General features: G+C 37.3%; 1 protein-coding gene across 1 annotated transcript in view; it reads left to right on the top strand.

The window, feature by feature from the left end:
• Positions 1–23602, top strand: part of LOC145998955 (beta-1,3-galactosyltransferase 5) — a 75800-nt gene extending 52198 nt beyond the window's left edge. The window contains exon 2 of the mRNA XM_083135786.1: positions 15434–23602. Coding sequence (XP_082991912.1) covers positions 15552–16622 — 1071 coding nt within the window. The 5' untranslated portion in view covers positions 15434–15551 and the 3' untranslated portion in view covers positions 16623–23602. The remainder of the gene's footprint in view (positions 1–15433) is intronic.
• Positions 23603–23882: the final 280 nt, after the last annotated feature.

Raw genomic sequence — 23882 nt, 5'->3', positions numbered from 1 at the left:
TTTTTTATTAATATAAATCAAGTAGATTTCATACTTATATTTGCCTTGCATTGTTGGTTCACTTGTATTCTGAATGTTTTGTAGTTGGTGTAGATCTGTTAATGGTCTCGTGAAAGAGAGAGGAGAATGAGGAAGGGGGAGAGTGAGAGAGAGAAAGATATGAGCATGGAACATTCACAAACACGCAGAGAGACAGATATTATCGTTCGTTCTTTCTATGTGTTTTTGATTCTCTCTTAGTAAAGTATATTTGAAGTTAAAACTAATTGTTTATACCAATATATATATATATATATATATATATATATATATATAATATAATATAATATTTCACACACTGAGGGGGGTATTTGAAGGAGGATGGGATGAAATTACCCCTCTGGTTTCAGCATTCCTCCCTCTGCTGGGCTCTTGGCTCCTGGAAGATTTTGTAATTTATATATTGTGTAGTTGCCAGAATTTCCCCCATATAATTTTTTATCAAATACCACACTGTGTGTGTATGTGGGGGGGGGGTGTAAATGTATGTTTATATACAGAGCATTCGCTACGAGACTTGGCGGCAAGCGGCCCGTCATCAGCGCTTGTATTTCCCGGTGAACGGGGTCCGCGACAGTCGCTAGAGTTTGCTATTAAAATTACAGTTTTCATATTGTGTGTTAACCTTGACTACAGAAGGTGTTCAAAATGATGACCCTCTGCTGCAACACATTCCTAGCATCTCTGAAGGAAATTGGCATTTACACGTACAAGTTCTTTTACTGTAATTCTCCCGATTTCTCGTACAATACTCTTTTAACTCACGGATGGTGTACGGATTATATTTGTTTACTTTATTTTTTAGATTTCCCCATTTTTCTTTCCACTTTTATTCAGAACTGACCCTGTTACTCTAAACTTTTTTACGAGGTTTAATATAGTGGTCCTATGTGGAACGAGAATACCAGGAAATTTCGTTGCATAACGTCGTCGCACTTCTCCAAAATTCCTCTTTCCGAAGTAACACTCGACAAGGTAAATCCTTTGTTGTAATGTAAACTTTTGTGGTGCCATATTAAGCCACAATCTTCAACACACGGACACGACACAACACAACTTCCGCGGGAGGATTATACTGGCGTCAGTCTGCAACGTCAACAGAAAGTGAAAGAGAGCGAAGGCAGGTAGAGCGAAAAAACAAGACTGTAGCATGCGACTGTCGCGGACCAGTTCACCGGGAAAGACAATCTCTGACGCCGGGCCGCTTGCCGCAGAGTCTCGTAGTGAATGTCAGGGAATGCTCTGTATTATGTGAGCTTTGCACTTAATGGAGCAATCAGGTATTGAGAGTTCAACTGCATCAACTTTTATATCCACTATAGAGTGGGATCTGTAAATATTGCCAGACAAATTGCCCATCTCTGTTCCTTCACTTGCTTCACTCACTGAGGCTCAAGACTTGAAAGAATAAGTAGTTCAGAACTAGTACACCAGTACGAGTAGAATTCCATTCTCAAAAGAAAAATTAATGAAAGTGATGGCAAATCTGCATAAGATTTATACTTCCGACTGTACATGTTTGAATTCAAATTGCTTTTGAAAGGAATGTGAAGTAAGTGAAAGTAATCATTGTTGCTGGACAGATATGTGACATAAGAAATAGTAGATTAAGTGCAGAAATGCTTCAAAAACTTGTTTCTCTGAAGTTGAAACTGCCATATGTAGAAATTTCGGCGAAGAATCTTGAATCTGCCAGCCTTTTATTTTCAGTACTACTAAGAACATGAATTCGTGTGTTTTTCAAATATGCACATTAACTGCTTGTGTACTAGAGTTAAGTCTCTGAAAATATATATTACATATATACATGCAATATTGTTTTTGTTATGCTGAAAAAAAAAACATTTCTATAGAATAATCTAATGTATCTGAATTGCAAAATTTTCTGCTTAGTCACATCAGAAGTACCAACTGTGTATTGTACATTGTTTTAAATTGCAGTAATATAGTGTACACACTGTGTGAGTGTGTATAGTTAGGGGAAAATTGCTGCTCTTGTTGATCATTAAAAATTCACTACATTCCCATAATGTACATTCCTTTGAGGCAGTCAAGCTAGGTAATGGTAAAAATTAGACAATATACAATGCAAGGTTTTTTTTTTCAGGAGTAAGTAGTAGCAATTTCAGTGTGTTTTTAAATGTATTCACTTTAAATCTCAACAATATTCACTCTCCTGAAGATACATACATACAATAGAACCTGCATTACATGTCCTTGTAGATGGGTCGACCTGCCGGACAGTTTCATTTTCGGCTTGGTTTGTGACGTAGCCTTTGTAGGTCGTCTCAATTTTGCAAGAGGAGATATGCCGCTCTGACGACGATACCAGCTTCGTGAACCCCGCCCCCTGTAAATCAAAATTCAGAACATTTTTTGCTTTCCTGTGCGATCATGAATAATACTCGAGATAGGGAAACTATTTTTTAAAAAACATTTTTCTGGGAGCTGAAATTTCTACGAAGAGTTCCTCTTTAATATCTTTCAATGCTGATGCGGGATTTTCTCACAAGACCTCGCCGACCAAAATGAGGTAGACATTATTGATTCTAAAGCGCCCGATATCGCAACGATAATGCTTTTTGGAAATAACGTTCCATATATTTCAGCGGCAGCATCAACAACGAACTCTTACTTCTTTTTTGTGATCTAGTTAACTTTCCATTTTTTCCCTATAAATTAAAATTCCCTGACGTAAACTTATTATATTGTGATAAAGTTTGTGAATATGCGGTGTTAGTGTTGAATATAAACAGGCATGTTGTTCAGTGGTACGAGGGTCACTATTTATATTTTGAGCCTAACAATGAAAAAACAGGAATTTGGCATTGAAAACTGCTTTATTGTTTTTCAAAGTATTCTCCTTTATGGTCAATACACTTTTGCATTCGTTCGAACCATTTGTCAAAGAATTTTTTCAATCTTCTTGAGACACCTCCATAATATGGTTTTTGAACGCATCAACTGCGTCTTCCGCCGACGAAAATCGTTGTCCACGCAATTTATTCTTGACATTCGGGAACAAGAAGAAGTCATTGGGTGCCAAATCAGGACTGTACGGCGGATGACCCATCAATTCGATTTTTTGACTGTTCATAAAGTCGGTTGTTAGACGAGATGTGTTACAGCTGGCATTGTCTTGATGAAGAATGATCCGACGGCGTTTGTTTGTTTTCCGTATTTAACCGAAGACCTCTGGCAAACAAATTGTTGTGTACCATTCAGAGTTGACCGTTCTACGTTCCTCTAAAGGCACAGTTGCCACATGACCAGTTTTCCCGAAAAAACAGGCGACCATTTGTTTCGATGTGCTTCGAGCGCGAACAACTTTTGTTGGATTGGGTTCATCTTGAAACATCCATACAGTCGACTGCTGTTTACGTTCCGGCTCATATGCATATATCCATGATTCGTCACCTGTTACAATCTTATATACGTCTTTTGAAGAACCACGATTGTATTTATTGAGCATTTGTTTGCACCAATTGACGCGAGCGTATTTGTGAGTTTTTGTCAAATTGTGTGGGATCCAACGAGAACATACCTTTCTCACAGCTAAATGATCATGTAATATTTTATATATGATGGTTGAACTAATGCCTATGGTTGCCTCAATCTCACAGTATGTCACATGACGATCTTGCAGTATTAGGTTTTGCACAGCATCAATGTTTTCTTGAACAACAACTGATTTTGGACGACCTTCGCGAATCTCGTCGGTGAGCGAATGACGGCCACGATTAAATTCGTTAAATCCAGCGTTTCACAGTGGCAAAGGATGGGGCTTCATCGCCAAATGTGGAAGTAAGTTGATCGATGCACTCTTGTCTTGATAATCCACGTCGAAAATCGTAAAAAATCATCCCACGAAAATGTTCACGAGTTAATTCCATTTTATTGTTGTCGCGCAATCTCCAAGGCAACATAAACAACACAAATGAAGCTATTGACACAACATTTGAAGTACGTTATGGTCAATAATGCCAGACGATTCCGTGCAAACGTCAAATCGCGCCTAACTTCAATCAATTTTTTTGCCAAGGCTCAAAATATAAATAGTGGCCCTCGTATGTCTAGAAATAGATGTTAATACTCTCCTGCCGTCTTACCTGTTGCGTACTGCGGTAGGTAGAAAGATTAAGCTTGATACTTCATGACGAACTTATTGTAGTGATCGTTCATTTGAACAATCAAGGTGTCAGAATTTTCAGTAGCAGATTAAACTGGCTTAGAAATCTGCAGATCTAGCTGAGTTTATTTTGATTGATTGAATTTTAAATTTTGGGTACGTTGTGAAACGCCCTCCCTTGCCCGGGAAAACAAATGCTACCACTACCTAGATAGAGGCGGCAAAATCTCCCTCGGACAAGCGAAATAGCGTTACGGTCCAGGTTAAGTTCGTGTGTAGGAACCGGTGACCGACAGTGCATAGTGATAAGCCATATCGAATAAAAACAAAGACATATGTACTTTCAAATAACCACCTCTTTACCTGTAGCCGGGAAGCGGCTAGCTGCATACCTGAAAATCACGGGTAGCCACATGCGTACGAAATGATATAGCCCAAAAATTAACATGAAAAATAAAAAGTATATTCTATTCATAACCAACAAACAATGGAATTATTACAGGTCCCCACTCTTGCATTCCACACACATTCTCTCACAGATTCTCTCTACGGGGTCATCGACACAAAGAATGATACATGACATGTACAGGTGTTATGACGATAAACCCTAATTATTGCATTCTCAATTAATTTTACCTTAATTTTTGTCTAATCAGGTCATTTGTGATTTTGCTCCAGTGCTACTCAAATCCTAGCCAGCCCTTAAGTTCACCTTTTTTTAAAAAGAAACTAGTCGGCGCGGTGACTATACATTATTTGATCAGCATAAACAAAGGCGTCTCAACGGCAATACATTCACGTGGGCGGACGTTTTCCTTTTACAAGACCTCACGTGGTTCAAACATAACAAATAACCTCCGTTGAGTGACGCAAACATATACTCTCTAGCAGGCGGGACTTAAACACTTCGCCGCGACGAGCAATTCATATTACCAGACAAATACTTTTACCAAATAATCACACATGCTGCCTGACATAGCTAGCACTGACACACAAAAAATTAACACCTCAAGTAGATTAAACAATTAAGTGGGCGGCGCTTTACTCTAATAGTACGCACTTTAAACGAATACAAAGGAGCACAAACAACAATAAATGTAAGACCATTAAAAAAAAATATCACAAGGAATAAGAAAAATTGACCTGAGACGAATAAATTACAAATGACAAGCGCGACGGGAGTTTGATATAAAATTTCGAGTTGAGTGGGCGTTTTCAAAATGTTGACGAATTTCAAGGGCGTTCTCTAAATCAATCGGGCCGTCACGTGCTGACAATCACACAGATGAATACATTACCAACTCTCAGCTTCCGAGGTGCATCCTGGCGTCGTTATGGGCGATTGAAAAACACATAGTATTCACACGGAAGGTTTCCTTGGTCGCGACGATGGAGATGCGGAAAGTGTTCATACTTCTGGTTCCTCGGTTTCTCTTTCCCTCGGGATCGGTGGTCTGGGCGTCGGGACGTCAACGTGGCGGATGGTAGGCATCATCGGCGTATCAATAGGGCGGCGTTCGACCTCTCTCTCTCTCTCTCTCTCTCTCTCTCTCTCTCTCTCTCCATGGCGGCGGATAGGCATCATCGGCGTGGCTCGTCGTTCCTCTCTCTCTCCGTGGCGTATGGTAGGCATCATCGGCGTAGTCTCTTCTGACATCGGGCGAATCGACGTAACGCCCTCATCTCTCTTCTTCCTCTAGCCCGCCATAGTTTCCGGTGTTCCTCGTTTCTCAAAAAAATTATAAACGGCGTAAGGCAATCACAAAAACACGGTCTCGCTTCAAATGCTCCCAGCGGTTGAGGTAGGCGCACTCGTGTAGACTTACTGTCTATCACACACACTGGTGTTCGTAAAACACAACAAAGTCCACTGTACACGCAGAGGTAGCACGAAGGTGCTCTTGTTACAAGAATCGCAGCAAAACTGTATATGGAGAGATAGCACGGAGCTGCTCTCGCTACAAGGATCGCGGTAAGACTGTGTATCGAAAAACCATGTCCTTCGTTTTATTTGGATTTTGAAAAACGACGCTAGGCGTACGTTGAAGTGACGCTTCCGAAGAGGTCATTCCACTTTGCTCTATTGTCTCCCAACTGGGACGAGCCGTGCTCGAAATTGAGTTTCTGCGGATTAAGCCTCAGCCTCGCTGTCGCCATAGCTCAATTGCAACCGGTGTCCACAAACTGATCAATTACAACCGATTTGATCTGGCGTCCGTAATTGTTGCTTGATCGCGACGAAACTCCACACATCCGTCCTTGCACACATGCCGCTGCGCTGGTATAAGTTTCACATGAATCTGACCGCTGGAAACAGATATATTTAAATGTTCGTCGTTACGGTCGAATTTCCTAAGCTTTAGACGCATAACGTGACCCTTCAGGTGCTCACCCTTAAGACACGTGAACGTCTCGTTCCTCCCGTCGGCTTGGCAAAAATCAAATATGTATTCTTACAACTTAAAACTCTCAACGCTTTGAATCAACACATTTTTTTACCGCTATGGACAATAATAATAATAATAATAATGACGTCGGTAAATCTGACTGTCACAACGTCAGGACTTAGGCTATTTTGCAACCGTCACATGCTACGGGGTCCAGCACCTTACCTTATCTAAAATATCACTAATACACAATTGTAATGTCTGAGACTAAAATATTCTGACTCCTATTAAGGGGCACTCAGCACAAAGAAAGATAAAACGCAGGACAACATACACACACAATCCTGCGAAGATTATACTGGCCGATGGTTCAGACGCCAGAGCCTCGTTAGTCTGCAAAATTCAGTTCAGGTTGACAATTAGGTGTACTATGTGGAAGGGCCACTCCTTACACCCCTCCTTTATTTTTAAGTATGCCAGTTAATGAGTTCAACTTTGTTATCTGCAACAACTTGTATGCCCACTGCAGACTGGCATCTGAAACTACAGTACCAGTTGTAACAAATATTCTTGCCAACAGGTGATATGAACACCATGAATGGTTAATGCACTAAAAATAATCAAAGCACGGCACAATCACCCACGTTAACACAGTTTTTATGACAATTATTATTAATTGCGTTGGCCAACTCGCTAATCAAAAGAGTTAATATGTATAGCAAAGGTTCAGGAATTTCGTGGAAGAAATAATTGTACAGAATCATCAGGACCAATGCTCGATATTAAAAATATCCACTTCAATTAGAGATATGTTTTGATTGATTTTTTGTGTGTGTGTGTGTGTGTGTGTGTGTGTGTGTGTGAAAATAGGTCAACATTAAACGCCAGACCTCATGAAGCTTTTGTCATTTCTGTTGTCTTTAGTTATCGATTTAATTATGGTTGTCTTTTGATGTGAGTTAGTGATGGTAGTGTTGTGTGTTCTGGCGCAATGAGGCTGAATGTATGTGTTGTGTACAAACCTTACTCTGCGTTCGTACTTCTCCTTCACGTGTAACAAGATAAAACATGAGGCTGTGCAGCTGAAAACCTGCACATCTGTCTCTTTATCTGTACTTTCAATGGGATCATATGATACCAAATACCTCTTTCCACTCCAAGGACGTATTTAGGAAGGGGTCCATGGGTCCGGACCTCCCCCCCGAAAGACTTATCAAGTACTAAAGATAAATAATGAAAATATACTCGTTTTGCAGTTGTTGTCGGAAGACAAGTATTATATTCGGATCATACGGCTTTGAAGAACAAGAAGGACGTATTTAGGGGGTCCAGACTCCCTTCCCTACCCGAAAGACTTGTTAAGTACGAAAATTAAATAATGGAAATAGTTTTGCATTTGTTGTATAATTTTCTCTGAACTTATCGGAAGACAAGGGTTATATTGGGATCATATGGCTTTGAAGGACAGGAAGGACGTATTTAGGGGAAACCAGGGGTCCGGACCCCCGAAAGACAAAGTACTAAAATTAAGTAAAGAGAATATAAGCATTTGTTGCATAATAGATTATTAATTTCCTATGAACTTTTTAGAAGCCAAATATTATATTGGCATCATACGGCTTTTAATGACATTACAAAGAAGATTTATGTACACTAGTACTCAAAATAATATGCATAAAATATTAACCAGATACTTACTTTTCTCCAACTACATGTAACATTTTTGTTATTCGATAAATATTCAATTATTCATGTATTTGACATTAATTTCATTGCCAGGTCACTTGTTTTTATGTAAATATTCCGATCTTAACTACAGGTAAGCTACGTAATGAATATGCGCTGTTATATCTATTCTTATACAGTCTTTTCACCGATTCGTGTAATAATAATATAATATTAATTTATGTATTTTAATTAGTATTAATTTGATTTAATATAATTATTTTAAATTAAACTATTATTATTACTACCCCTGTCTGTATCCACCCATATTTATGTGAGACGTGGAAAATATATTTTTTTGTAAAAGTTCATTTTGGTCGAATCACATTTTCTTATCTGTTCTGGGAGTAAGCCACCCCTTTGATTTCTGAGACACGGTAAGGGCCGTTTCAATCACTGCTTTGGCCCATGTAACTTTTTTCAATCACCGCAGTGATTTCTACACTGGACTCTCGAGAGAGGAGGTCGCACGCCCTCCTTTCGAAACCACGATCGATTAATCATAGTTTCGATGGTTTGCAGGGAGCCAAGTAGAGCCATTAATCGAACCTAAAGATATGATGTCTTTACATGGTGTGGAAACTTTTTTTTTTTTCCCTTCGGCCTCGTTCTTTTCATCCAGTCGTTTTTCGGCTCTAAATTTAGCAGAAATCGATGGCAAAGGCTTGCGGCAGACTCCCTCTGGCGTCGAAGAAATCGGACGCTCACACAAAATGTTTCACTTGGAGGATCACAGATAAAACCTGCCAAGGAGGGTACCAGATGTCGCTGTAAATGATACGGCGCTGATGTGAACACTTCCGCGGCTGGTGGTTTGTCGCAACGTTCTGGGTCGATGGTTGCCAGCGCCTTCAAGCCCAACATCCGTACTCTCAAGATGCCTTCATATATTTTGGGAGAGCATAAACTACGTAATACCCCCCCCCCAAGGGTGCGAAATCATTTAAGACTGGTGGGGGGAGAAAGATCTTAATCTACAACCCCCTCCCCACAAACATACATATAAATTATACGATATATATATTTATAATGTTATTAAAAGTAAAAATAAATTACTAAATTAAAAATATATTATTAATTACCCAAAAATAAATAAATTTGTTAAAATATATCAGATATTAATATTATATAGTAGCAAACTACGTCCTTTACTAACTGGTTAAAAATGTTAATAAATTATGAAATACTTGAAGTGGTTTTATTATGTGTAAATTTTTATTAAGTTTTTGCTATATGTTAATTTAAATCAATTACATTTTATAGTTATTATTGTTTTGCATTCTTGTTTTTATTTTATTGTGCGTATTGACGTAGATTTGTTAATGATCTCTTGAGAGAGAAAAAGCATTGAACACTCACAACTACACTAATTTGTATATGTATTCGATATTATTCTTAGTACAGTATATTTGAAATTAAAAGTAGTTGTTTATCTTTTGTTTGTTGTAACAAAAACTATCCCCCCGAAAATTTTGGTTGGGATTTTTGAGGCCAAGATTGTTGGTGGGGGGAACACTGTACCCCCATGATTTCGCACCCTGACTCCCCCCACCCCCCACACACACACTGCCAACAAAAAGTAGTCACAACAGTAAAGCACAATTCATTGTTAATGGCGGTGGCGAACCTAGAAGTTCGTGGTAATAGCCATTTCAATCACTGGAATAAATCTTACCTAAGAATGAATCCATTGACTGTCTCGAAGAACAAAGAACAGTGTTCCTAACAGTAATATGTTATTCTCGTTCTCTCTGCCTTGAATATTACTAATTTGCTTTTCCTTCCAGCAGTGTGTGTGTGTTAAACAAAAGGTTCAGATAGTTTACAAACTGTTTTGATACATATTTTTCTCTTATCAAATCGAAATTAAAGTGATTGAGTGAATGTTGGGAGGGCAAATTCTTTCGTCGTTCGACATAAAAGCTTGTAAGGTGCCTTCTTGGCGTTCATGAAAATAAATTACGAACACGTTCGATGTCTTCATTCGATATTCTTGGGCGACCAATACGATCTTGATCCAACACGGACCCAATCTCCATAAATTTCTGGTGCCATTGGCGGATAGTAGGACGACATGATTGGTTTTCTCATACTTGGTCCTGAGATGTCGTTGCGTTTGTGTATGAGAGTTTGTTTCGATGAACCAAGCAACGCACTGCACTTTCTATTGCGGAAACAACATTTTCATACTACACAGCCTGCTACGTCAGTGGGGCACCTGAAACAACTGAAATTCCCATTAAAACTTTGATATTTACAATTTATTATGCAACAAACACCATGATCTGTCATAGTACAGGGTGTACGTAATACATGTGGAAAGTTGTAAAGAGACTTTGTGGACACCCTGTATAATTAGATTGGGTTGAACATGACTCGCTCCCATCCAACAGTTTTCCGAGCAAAACACAGTAGATTGCAACCGTGCATGTTGTAGCATTTCGAAGGCTCCAATCCTAAATAATGTAATGGGCTCTGTTGTTGCGATGGTTAACTACGTATCGTAACGCAACTCCCATAAGACTTTATACTTCTTACCCAATACCTTGGGTACGATACGGTATATTAAAAGCCAGAAAGCAGGCGCTCTTCATGAAATTCTGACCCTTCACACCAACATTCATTGGTTGCCAAAAGAAAGGCATTCAAATTTAATGAACTGAGAAATGAATTATTACCAATGTCTGCCGCAAAGAAACCTAATTTTGCTGCCCTCATTAACGAGGAAACATTGTTCAAAAGTTGCATAGCTAGCCGATATGTTTGGTGATTTGAGGAAGGAAGAAAATATCATTACATCAAGTGACAAGGAAAAAGGAAAATGTGGAGGTCCAAAGTTCTTCCAAAAGGAAAATGTGGAGGTCCAAAGTTGAAAACTGTATCCTTTGAAAAGTTTCCTTCCACAGCTGCTACTGATCGAATATTGCTTCCAGTTTGATTTCAGAACATCTGTCTGTTTTGGAGGATAAAATACAATACTTTCCTTCCTTCAATGTGAATGAATATGGCTGGGTTCGCAATCACTTTGCCCGAGTGTATTTGCAATTCCTCCCCGTACTGAACAACCCATAGCATTATTAAAATATTTCGTACATATGTCTGTTTTGTATATGCTCATGCTTAATGTTTTTGTTGTGGATTTTCGCAGCATACCCTTTGAGAAAAGCTATTCTAGACACATTGGGTTTAAATAACAATACAACCCGGATATAAGAACTGGCTGTATATACAGTATGTAACATTCTTATTCGTACACACGGATTTTCAAAGAAAATGCTTTAATATCTGAAAGGAAATACACTCTTTTGAAATTGTTTCTTTACAATTCAATAACTAATATCATTAGGAACATAAAATCTTACCCAAATTCTGTATAAACAATGACGATAATAAATTTAATTAAACTGAAAGAGAAACATGCCATTTTTTGTACAACTTTTCTATTCGTACACTTAAAATATAAAATAAAAAAGTATATTCAGAGCAAATTGACTGGCAGTTCTAATACTTTGATGCGTATAACAATGTTGCATGAAAGAGCGTGTTTTTCTCTTTTCACTCAAATTATATGCTCTGTTTATACACTTTGAGCATACATTTTTATTGACATTTGTTGGTGAAACCTTCATTAACATTAATTTCCTGGTAGATATGAAAATGATTATATTTACTAGTAGATATGACATTTTTTCCTCGGAAATTCTATGTGTACGAATAACAATGTTACATACTATAGCTATAGTTTTTTTTAGAAGAATACATAACCAAGATCTAAAACTTTTTATGAAGGGATGAATTACAGGTGTGTACGCTAATTGTATGTAGATATGTGCGTGAAATGTAATATTTAAGAACATAAATTTATATTTATTTAAATATAAAATGACAAAATTGTAGGTAGATATAAATATGTTGTGTGTGTGTGTGTATATAATGGATGGATAGAGACCAAGCTGTTAGGTCCAAAAAAGACAAGAAAGCCTGTTGGGATGGGAAACTCTTTAGTACCTACAGTGTTCCCTAAACCTCGCAAGCACCATAACACAGAAATACCCTCTCACACCGAATTCGAATCGGAGAGCAAAGGGTATATAGTAGCTATAGTTCATTCCGTTCTTCTGCAGAAATTTTGCGAATACAACTTACAGTTCAAAACATTTGAAAGTTGACATCTGATTCTCTGTATGGAGGGCAGAAATGCACACGCAAAAGATAATTTTAGGTATGTTTGATGGAGCCGAGGTGTTGCGTGCATCATAGGCAATATTGCGTGGCTGTTTAACGTAAGAATAAGGTTACGCTCGTAAACTTTGGATGTCCACGTGAGGCTCTGTAATCTCTACCCCAGTCGCGTGCAACAGGCTTCGGATTTACCTCTTACACACGCGTGAAAACTTCAGCGCTGTACGAAGAATAAAAGTAAGATGACAATCCCCATAAATCATTCAAGACGACGCCACATATACATCATAGACGAACTTGTTTGAACCAACGAGCCACGCTAGTTAAACTTTTTGGTAACCGCAAACAAAAAATTTACTAAATTTGATAATTTTGACTAAATAATTTGGTGTGTGTGTGTGTGTATAAACTCGAACCATATGTGCACGATTTCTAAAACAATTTGGTTTTAGTGAACGATCATTTGTATGTGTATATGGTTACGAAAAACTATTTGGTTACTCCAAACGAACTTTTCTGTGTGCAAGGGCACTGGCGTACGGATAATTTTTTTTCGGGGCTAGTTGGAATTGTAAAGGTGGATGATACATAACAGCCTTGTTGGGAGGGGGAGGCATACAACAATATATTATGTATACCTATTTAGAGCTTTCTATTATCAAAAATAGTTATGTGCGGTCATTTTAAGCAGGTTTGCACCTGTTTTTTCCCCCCCGAGTTCTTCACTGCTTTTATTTCAAAATATTGATTTTCTCAATTTTGGAAGAGCTGTAGCCCCATCAGCTCCCCCTCTGCGTACGCGAATATTTAAGGGTAATTTACTTGTTTTAAAAAACTGAGTTAAACTCCATCATGTAACATGAATTTAATCTCCACGTTGTTATATTATTGCTGGTGGTGGTGAGAGTTAAATAAGGTCTCGATAAGTAACAGGTAAATCAGTGGGTAGGGCATCTGGCTGCCACGCGGGAAACCGATTCTGGAATAGATTTGGTGTCTCATCATTCTGTCCACAATAGATCCAAAAACACCAGACACGAGGTTGTCTGTTATAACTCGGAAGTAAATGGAATTCCCTCATTCCTCACTTAAAAATCCAGTACCACAGTGGCGACCCACGGATGTTTTTTTTTTCCTTCCAAATAAAAAAATGAAACTAAAAAATAAATGGTGCTGTTTTGTCTTTTTTAAAATGCGAAAGTGAGAAAAACTAAACTAATGCGGCGGAGGCATTTTCTCCCGATACTGCTGCCATCTGTAGACAAAGCCCGCAAACTTTTCTCCTGGTGGCGATTTCGTGAATCAACTTCATGTTCGGGCAAGCTGCTACATTTCAATTTACCGGAGGAGCCTTTGCGTTCAACAGGTGAAACCGTGACTTTCAACTGTTTTGATGAGCTTCTAAAAATATTTCGGTTCTGCTTCTTTTTCGCACAAAAAAAAAGCTTCCACGAGTCCAAATATCCATTAAAAGTTTTTGATTTTTTCACTCAATCAGGACCCTTACCCTGGGGGTGGGGGGGAAGAAGGTTCCTGGACCTTATTTATATTGGTCCGAAAAAAAAAGGTCCCTTGACCGTATTTAAATTCATCCGAAAAAAAATATTCTTGGACCGAATTGAGAAACTTTAAACATAAAAAGGTTCTTTACGATCCAGAACCCATGTACGCTTGCCGATTTTGTCCCCTCGACCGGGAATAGATTTATTTAAAATTCATGGACCTTTAAGAACCCTACAAATGTTGTGTTGGTTTATAATCATGCCGCATTTTATAAGTGTTATGTAGCTGCAGAGCTGCTGTTCATATGGGATGAGCTCCCACCCCCGAAATAAAATTCTTAAGAGGGTGGAATATTTTATATTATTATACTCAGTTTGGCCTTACTCACAGAGCAACGCCGCAGCTGGTAAATATATATATATATATATATATATATATATATATATATATATATATATAGTTAATAAACCAACAACTATGTCTGCGTTCGTGGTCAACACATAACCTGTACGTAGATTTCATTGGCTATACAACGAAGGAAGGAGACGTTCAGTTATCAATCATGTCGACTCTGATTCAGCTTAGCACAATCCTATTGACAACAAAATATTCGTATTCTCTTCCAAACATTAGGCCTAACTGTTTGTTAAAAGTGAAGAGTAGAGGAAGAGACACGTGACAATGGTTGGACAACATGTTTGTAATTTGAGAATCAGAATGCAAGTTCTTCTCATCATTCAACAATATAAACGCAAGAGCATTCAGCCCACTTTTACTTTTCACCATGCAGTTTGCATAATTACATTGTCCACATCAGTAATGTGTGACTGCGCGTTAACAGCGACAGTCTGTATTCTACGTATAGACAGTTATAACCCCGATGGCGTAGTGGTAGCGTCGTTGCCTTGCAATCAAGGATTCCCGGGTGGAGGCACATAGTATTTTGGATCCACTTTAAACTGTAGGTCCAATCCCGATTAGACTTTCCGTGCATAAAGTGGACTTAAAAACAAGACTCAAACTTTACAGTTATGAACAATTTTCCGCTGAGTATCAAACAAAATGTAGGAAATATTGTCGTGGTTGACGGAAACATATCCTACTGTTGTCTCACTATTGCCAAGCTTTTTTTTCTTCTATATTTTACGTTCTCCCAAAAGTAGTCGTTTGAAATAGAATAGAAATAGAGTACGGGAATTTATTGTTATAAGTACATTGGATTGTTTTCAGCTGGAAACGAATCAATACCATTGAAAATGGCACTTTTTCTTCAGAACACAGTTTTAAATTAATTTTTAGTGTAGGTTATTATTGTCTAGGTATAGTGTGTAAATTTTAAACGTAGATTACGTGTAGACACCGCATGCAGATGTATTAGACTATTGACGTTATGAGCATTATAATCACAAAATTATTTCAGTTTGTATGTCGTTATTTGTTTTTTCAGTCTGTTTTTTCTCTTTTCCAGCTGTCTGAGGCGGTGCAATGTCTCATCTCCCAGCCCACTGTTGGAAACGGCCCTTTTTCTAGCTGCAGCAAGGCGGCGACTCGCCCGTGCATACTCATGTGTGAGTCGCCGTAGCGTCATGATCGAGCCGTGGCGACTTGCATCGGGGCAGGTGCAGCGCATCCACCTGGGCGTTGGACTTCTCCTGGTCTCCTGCTGCCTCCTGCTGTGGCTGTCGGCGTGCCCTCCCCCCGAAGACCCGCCCCTGAAGTACGTCCTGCTGTCGGAGAACCTGTCGCTCCTGCCGCCTCTGGACAGCATCCAGGCGTCGGACTACGGGACTCTGATAGATCTCGATAACTTCACCTTCCTCATGAACAACTTCCCATGCAACGAAACTGGGAGGCAGTCGACTGTGTTACTTCTGGTGCTCGTGCACTCGGCTCCAGGGAATTTCGATAAACGCCAGACTATAAGGAACACGTGGGGGTCCCAGAAACGGAATCCCGACGTCCGTGTGCTCTTCCTGATCGGGCAGGTGTCGTCACCGGAACTCCAGTTCACGCTCGAAGATGAGAACGACAGGTACCACGATCTGGTGCAAGGTAGCTTCGTCGACAGCTACCGCAACATGACCTACAAGCATATAATGGGTCTTAAGTGGGTAACGTACTATTGCCATAAGGTTCGCTATGTCCTCAAGTGCGACGACGACGTTTTTGTGAACACACCCCGCCTTCTTGACTTTATCGCGACGCGCCTGTCCGTTCACGGAGCCAGACGCTTGCTACTTTGTAGCAGGTTCCCTTTCGCGTACGTGAAACGATCGTACAGATCCAAGTGGCGAGTTTCGTACAACGAGTATCCCAACAAACTGTACCCGGCGTACTGTGCAGGTTGGGGCGTGATATATTCTCCTGATATTGTGTACCTGCTCTACCAGGAGGCCCAGAAGTCACCCTACTTCTGGATCGACGATGTGCACGTTACTGGAACGTTAGCCGTTAAGGCGAACGTGAGCCACACTCACTTAGCTTCCAACTGGGTCCTGAGCGTCGCAGACGCGGAGAGGCTGATGAGCTCCCAAGTTGACTCAGATATAGGATTCCTGTTCGGTGCACCAGATTTTTCAACGGACACGATATCAGAGTTGTGGCATTACGTCGTTAAGAAGCAGGAACTACTTCGTCGCCAAAACTTGCCTTTGTAACAGGCTGTTCTTCTTTCCATAGCTGCTGTACTTAAGGAAGTTTTTAGCTGCTCTCGGCATTGCTGCTTCAAAGATTTTCTTTCCTGCAGCGTCGAAATGTTTAACAGAGCCTCCACAAGAGGTGTCAGTTGTACAATGCAATTCCTTGTGCAAGTTTGGCTGTGATATAACTGCATGGTAGGTAACTTCATAATATTTCAAGTGCCTTGCTGTAACGTTTGGAATATACAAGATATCTCATATTTTCTAATGTACTTAGTTGCAGGTATGTAAAAAACAGAAATATATATTTATTTTGTTGATTGTAGAGTAGCTGTTTCATGTCGAGTTGTTGCACGTTATTTACTGCAAAGAGTAAGTCTCTACGTACTTAAAGACTATAATGTGATAGGTATGTAAATTATGTATAATACTTGAAAAAGTGTTCTCAATTAGAGGATGAAAAAGATTTTAAGTCCAGTTCCAACTCTAGTGGCAAAGTACTTAGAAGATTAAGATTTTTTCTTCATTTCGTCATAAAACTGGGCAATGTACTTTTTGTTATTCGGTCACATACAAAATGGTTTCCTGACGGAACTATGAAAAAACAAATAGTGTTTAACCCAGTTTTATAGTATTTGTGATACTGTCTTCATTGGTATAATAGTTCTCTCCTTAATCTGTTCGGTTTTTGCAAGGACAGATTATTTCCTACTAAATTTCTTGTGTATCTCTTCTGTGGATTTCATTGCTAATCATTTATCTCTTTTCTGGAAGTCTGTTATCAATGCAACGGCTATTTGACTTCTTCTTTTCTGAGCCTTTTTTATGTGAATATTAAATCTGTGTTGTTTATTAGGAATCAAAGCCTGTACTAACGAGTTCATTAAATTTGATTTGTTCTTTTGAGAGTTGCAAGTTATCTGTGCGATTTGCAGATAATAATTGCAAGAGTGTTGGTAAAAAAAATAGAAAATATATGTATATTCCCGTTATATATATACATATACCATCTGTTTATAAAATCAAATTATAATGTAAGTCGCTTGAAACTACATTTTCTGACAGAGATGCAATTGTGTTTTGTTATAAAAAATAAAATTGTACTTCATATGATCCCATTACTCGGGAGTTGTGAACTTTTGTATTCTCATAAATAAAATGTCATGTGATCTTACATAAATATGAGATTTCAGTGAAAAAATAACCTTACGTTAGGTGCTCTTTTAGTTTTACCCTGTGTGTGTGTTCTATGTGAGGCATCATATATGAAGGATATGAAATAGAAATAGTGAGGAATTTGTTTTAAATCTTAACTGGTAAGTGTACATTAGACATACACAGTCGAGCTGTGCTTAGTAGTATATGCTCCATACACTCAATCAGTTAGGCTATGTATGTAGACATGTTTATGTTTGTAAATTGATAATTAAATTCCATCAAGATACAATATCCTCAAGGGTTATTTTGCTACATGATATTGTAACAACCAGTTCAATGAAAAGCTTGTATGAACCGCAATTACCTTATATAAAAATATAATTTTTTGAAGCCATAATATATGAAATATAGTAATATGAATTGTAAGTAATGCTTGTATGCTTGTGATGTATTTGATGCTTCCTTAATTCATCCTCCTATGTTGCATCAGGAGGTTGAATCTTCTGTTTGAGGGAAATCCTAGCAATAGGTACTTTTGCTCTTTGGTTATATGATCTCTCTTTCATTTCACAGGAGCCTTCTCCATTATCTTCTCAGCTTCGTTCTGTCTGTTGCTCTCATGTGCCCTTAGAGAACTTCTGAAAGTAGAAGCACCGCTGCCTGTGAAACGCACATGAGGTGACACATTCTCCTGTGTTTTATTGAAATTCTCTTTGCAAACTGCAGTCACTATTGGAACGAAACCTGGCTTTCTTAGTTGCCACCATAGGCTTTCTCTCACTTCCTTGGTTGCCAGTGTTCATATCTTTTCGTTCCTGCTGCTTCCTCACATAATCTTCCACAGCAAGATTCGGTGACTTTGTAACAAAACTAGAATGCGACTTTCAGCCTTGTTCTCATTTACAAATATTTAAGATGAATGGATCCTCCATCAGGCAGCTCATACTTCCTCGTACGTCTGCGCTGCTTTCTTTGGGTAACAAATTTAATTTCAATTTCCTCTTTGTTAGTATGGCCTTTATCTTCAGCATTCCTTGCAGCAATTCTAGTTGAAGATCTCCTTACTATCCGAGACGAATTACTTCTATCTGGTTTTCTCTGATTAACTGATTGAGGCATCTTAAAAGTTACTTCATTATCCGACAGGAATCTTGTCCTGAACATTATCCAAGGTCTAGCGGTACGCCATACATTAAACAATCCTTTAAAAAATACTAAAACTAAATCAATTGTCCGAATATATTCATTTTTAGACTTCAGTACATGTAAGACGCAATATTTATGCCTGTTAAAGCAAATTCGCCAAGAAATGGGAAGCGCCACGAAGGCAGACTTTACATGCAGTAAGACATAGTTGCAATTGTTACTGTACAATGTTAAAATAACCCCATTCATGTTGTTGATGCACTTTAATGCAGTTATAGTTGTAAGACAAGACACAATATTGTAATTAACATTGTTTATATAAAACTTTAGTGAGATTGTTGACAAGCATTGAAATTACTTTATTTAGTTGTAAAATGTATTTTCTATCTTTCTCAATAATTGATATACTCAAGCGTTGTGCTCTAATGTTATGTGTAGTGTAACTCATAAAATTGCCAAACTAATTATAATTTTGTTTACTTATATTTTAACAGTACTGTAGCACAGCCAATAAGAACAGTTATGCAATGAAAATACGAGTATATGTAATAAAACTCTGTGTGTCGTATAATTTCTAGTGGAAAATTTGCTCTGTACTCAGAAATGAATAGCAAGTGTTGCGGAACAACAGTATTCAATTACAGTGAGATATTGTGTAATCATGCATTCCACAAATATTATAGCTTATGTAAATTAGTTGGTAATCTTAAAATTGGTTGCACTCTTTAGAACAACGTTTAAAAATTAGTGGATTTGTCACTTAATATTAATGAAAACTTACCAGTTATGATTATTTTAGATAAATTACTCTTCCATGTAGTTCACAGGTTCCTTATCCAGCATACCATATATTATGATTACGAACTTACATTAGTGATACTGTGAAGCCTTTTTAAAGCTGTTGTGATATAACGTGTTTAAATATTAGATATTTTCTAAATTTCTAGCTTTAAACTTGTGGTTCTTTACAAATAGATTGTAAATATATTTTACTTTCTATCTGTTTTATCGATACTCACTAACTTTATGCAACGTACATGCCTTCAATTTCAACAGATTTAATGAGAAATGTTTGACTCGAATTATACTGAGGATCGGTATTTGGATTTGCATGTGTTGTCCATTGTAGTTATTTTTTTCTCATTTCACCTTTAAAACTTTGTCATAAGTTTGCCGTCTTTAGAAATGTATTTTCGTTAAAGGAAACTGTTATCTTCTGTTAAGCTTATCCCAATAATTTTAAACTTTGAATTTCATACTGTTTGTCCAGTGTAGTGTATCCTACAACTCCTAATTCATCATTAAATTCCCTGTTATTCTTATTACATTTCCTCTTATCACATATAGTTGCGCTAGTTCATTATCTGTTTAATCTGCAGATCGTTACGGTGCCAATTCAGTAATGATATTTGACAACATTGCAGTTGACAAGCTTTGTGATGTCTCACGTCATACTGTAGAAACATATGTCAATTTGAAATGACACCCATTCTTGAAATTACAATTAAGGAAAGGTAACAGGGGAATCAATGTTGGCAAGATGCACACTCGAAGTGGAATATCTTGTTTGGACAATGTTTTAACACAATAGCAGGCCATTAATGGAATAGAGAAAGAAAGTAAGACAATGGAATAATTAATTTTGAAAAGGATGGTAACACAACACCAATGTCATTAAATTTGAGATAATTATATTGTTACATTCAAAATGTTGAATGTAGTGTTGTAGATTTTACACTATAGTATTTAACGAGTGTTCTTGGCATAAGTTTAATAAATCATTTCTAAGTAGGCACTAGGTTACCTCTGTAGTACTACATAATGTCCTAATACGAATACTGTATGTGCCAACGTTTTTTTGTACGAAAATATACTGTAAAAGGTTTGAGAGAAATAGAATGAAAAACTCTGTTACGTTGTAATTAATATTTCGTAATGAAAGTGTGGATATTAAATTTTATCTAAAATTTAGATTTTATCTAAAATCTCAAATAACAAAACCTGTCTGAAATGAATTACATTCAGATAGTAACGGATTTCGATGGACGTTGATGAAGGATGAATGCATATGCTCTGTTCGTTTCAAGCTAAAGATCTGTTTTATAATACATGTGATTGTATCCTTGTTTTTGTTGCATAGTGTTTTGAATTGCAAAGAAAGTGAAAGGCGTGGTGGACTTAAATATGTTACAAGCGAATGTTTACACGGTTGGTAAATTTGTTTGGCAATGTATCTTCCTTAATACGGCTAAGCAGTATTATGCTTAAATCTTTAGCTTCGAAAATTGATAGTGATTCCAGATTTACCCAGGTATAACAAGTATTTGATATGTTACGTTCGTTTTTGTTCTTGACATATTTTGAAAAAATGGTGGTCTGCAAACTTCAAAAAGCATATTTTACTGTTTAGCAGAGTAAATACAAAAGTTTTCTTAAATGCCCACAGAGTGCAAAAAGGTGTATCCATTTTCCTAGAAAATATCAGTAGTGTTTGCTGGGCATAATAGTCTTTCTAAAGTTACTAAGTAACGCACAGTCAAGTTCATAGCTACGTATACCAAAATTGTCCTACACCATATTCATTCATATATGTTAGATCATTTATCTGTAGCTATATATAACTGAAAGGTCTGTTTTATGCCTCAAAAGTGAAGCCATTCTCTCGCTTAGTTGCGCCAGATCTTGAGAGATGAAACTCTGAAGCAGACGAATTTTTCTATAGCAGCAAACTTACTTTTATGACTTAATAAACAAAAACTATAATTTGTTAGAAAAAATTAAACTGGAGTACCTCATCCATATTCAAGCAAATATTAAGATATCAATGACTATTTTTAACAGCTGCTTAGTAAAAGTTGAGAATTGAGGAAGAATCGAGAATTGCGCACTTGCTGTCCGCATCGTTAGAACTTGCGATCAATACATTTAGAAGCAATATTAAACATATTTTTAAAATGACACCGATAACAGTGGACATCCGAACAGTTTTCTAGTCGATTTGTACATCTAAATGCCGAACACGAACGTACCTGTACAACCCACTTAACACCGGATGCATTGTTCGATAGAGTTCAGAGTGGGTTAAATATGGAAACAAAACCGTCATAGAGCAGCACAAAAACATCCTGTAAAAGCGCATAGGATGCGAATGAAAAGTGGTAATGATGGAAAGTTTGTGTCTACAAATCTTGAAACTTGACTGTGAATGTTACCTGGTTTATTAAGTTGTTGTAGTTTCGTATTGTAATGTGTTCAGTGGCGTAGCAACATATCGCGAGGTCCTGGGCGAGATTAGTATGCGAGGCCCCCATCCGTTCTTTAAATTTGAAATCTAAATGTGAATCTGTAAAAAATCTTCGGAGATACGTGAGCAAAATATCATATTTTAATAATAATAATAAATTACTGACGAGAATATTTAACAATTTTACTTAAGCTGTAGGAAGGAAGGAAGAACTAATATTATCCATGCCCTCTTGAGTTGAAAACAACACAAGCATTTAAATGCCTCACACTTGCTTCCTGCCAGTTGGAGGTACTTTATTGTTATTTTTGTTAACATATTAAAATCGGGAATGCAAGCTCAAGAGAAAGATGAAAAGACAAGACAAAGGGCTTCTTATTCAAGAAAATAATAAATGGGTCAATATCCAAGCAAGTTATCGTGAATTTTTAGTAAATGTTTCATATGAGAAATACAACAATAATATTTACTTATTTCAGGCACCCTGAAGCTTTGGGCCCTCCTGCCTGTATGTTATGCCCGTTTTGGCATATTCATTCAATTATAACGTTTAACTAGAATTTAAAGCCAGATAAAAACAGTCTTAATTTTATTGCACCCAATTTTATTTAGTATTTTTCAATCATCTTTTTTTACTTCTATTTATTACATTTTTCGTATAAACCCCATGGGACGTGAGGCCTCTTCAGGCGCGAAGCCCCGGGCGGTCGCCCACTTCGGCCTCCTCTTGCTACGCCACTGAAAGTGTTATATAGTTATTTGTAGTGAAATGTACCTTAGAAGAATTGTTCTAAGGAAGAAAACTTTCAGCCTATTTTCAGACTAAAAATATAACGTTAATTACACGCATTTCAGGCAAGATTGAGTAGTCAAAATACACAAATATTACTTGTTACTAGTTATTTCCTTTCCTAATTTTCTTACGCAGAATAATAGCTTACTTTTTTGGTTCTTCGGGGCAAGTTAACCTTAAAAAGAACAAGCAACAATAGGCAAGAATTATATTCTGTAAAATTGCCCATTTAAATAAACTTTAAAATCTACTAGCACAGTCCCTCTGCCTCTTCAATAATAGTGTTGAAATCCCGAAACAATGTTGCTGAACATATAATATTTAAAACTGTGATTACAGTTCTGAACACTGCGAAGTTAAAAGTACGCAAATATAACGATGTTAAATATATTTGCCATGATTACTTGTGTTTGCTTTTTAACAGATATTCTCTGTGCATGGGTTTACAGTGTATGCTGGTTGTGATACACATGTTTTATGTATAATTGATGAGAACTGATTGTTTACTGTTTGCACAAACCTGTATAGAGTAATTTTCTTGGATACACCTTTTTGTGTATATATAAGAGTATTTCATTTACAATCAATCATAAGTTTGCTGTTGTACTGATGTGGAAAGTGTATAAGTGCAAATATTAAATATTATTAAAATAAATTTCTTTTATATTAAACTTTTTTTTCTCATTGTCATTTTAGAAAATTAAAATTTGAGTTTATCTTCCTGGAACAAAATAACTTAATTTTTGAAGCAATATTCAAGACTTCTGGATAATATTTCTTCGTGATTAGGCAAAAGTGCCAGAAAATCGAAATAAAATAAATTACATCAATCAATCAATTCTGAATAATAAGGTAAAATTTCAATGAAATGTGGTAAATCTCTCAATATACTCGTAAGATTGTTTTGAATTCTACAATAGTGGTAGGCTAATTCATT

The sequence above is a fragment of the Lepisma saccharinum genome, chromosome 14 (genome assembly GCF_977018435.1).
Source record: "Lepisma saccharinum chromosome 14, izLepSacc3.1, whole genome shotgun sequence".
In the NCBI taxonomy this organism is placed as follows: Eukaryota; Metazoa; Arthropoda; class Insecta; order Zygentoma; family Lepismatidae; genus Lepisma; species Lepisma saccharinum.
Note: the sequence above shows the minus strand (reverse complement) of the source record. Positions and strands in the feature narration are given on the sequence as shown.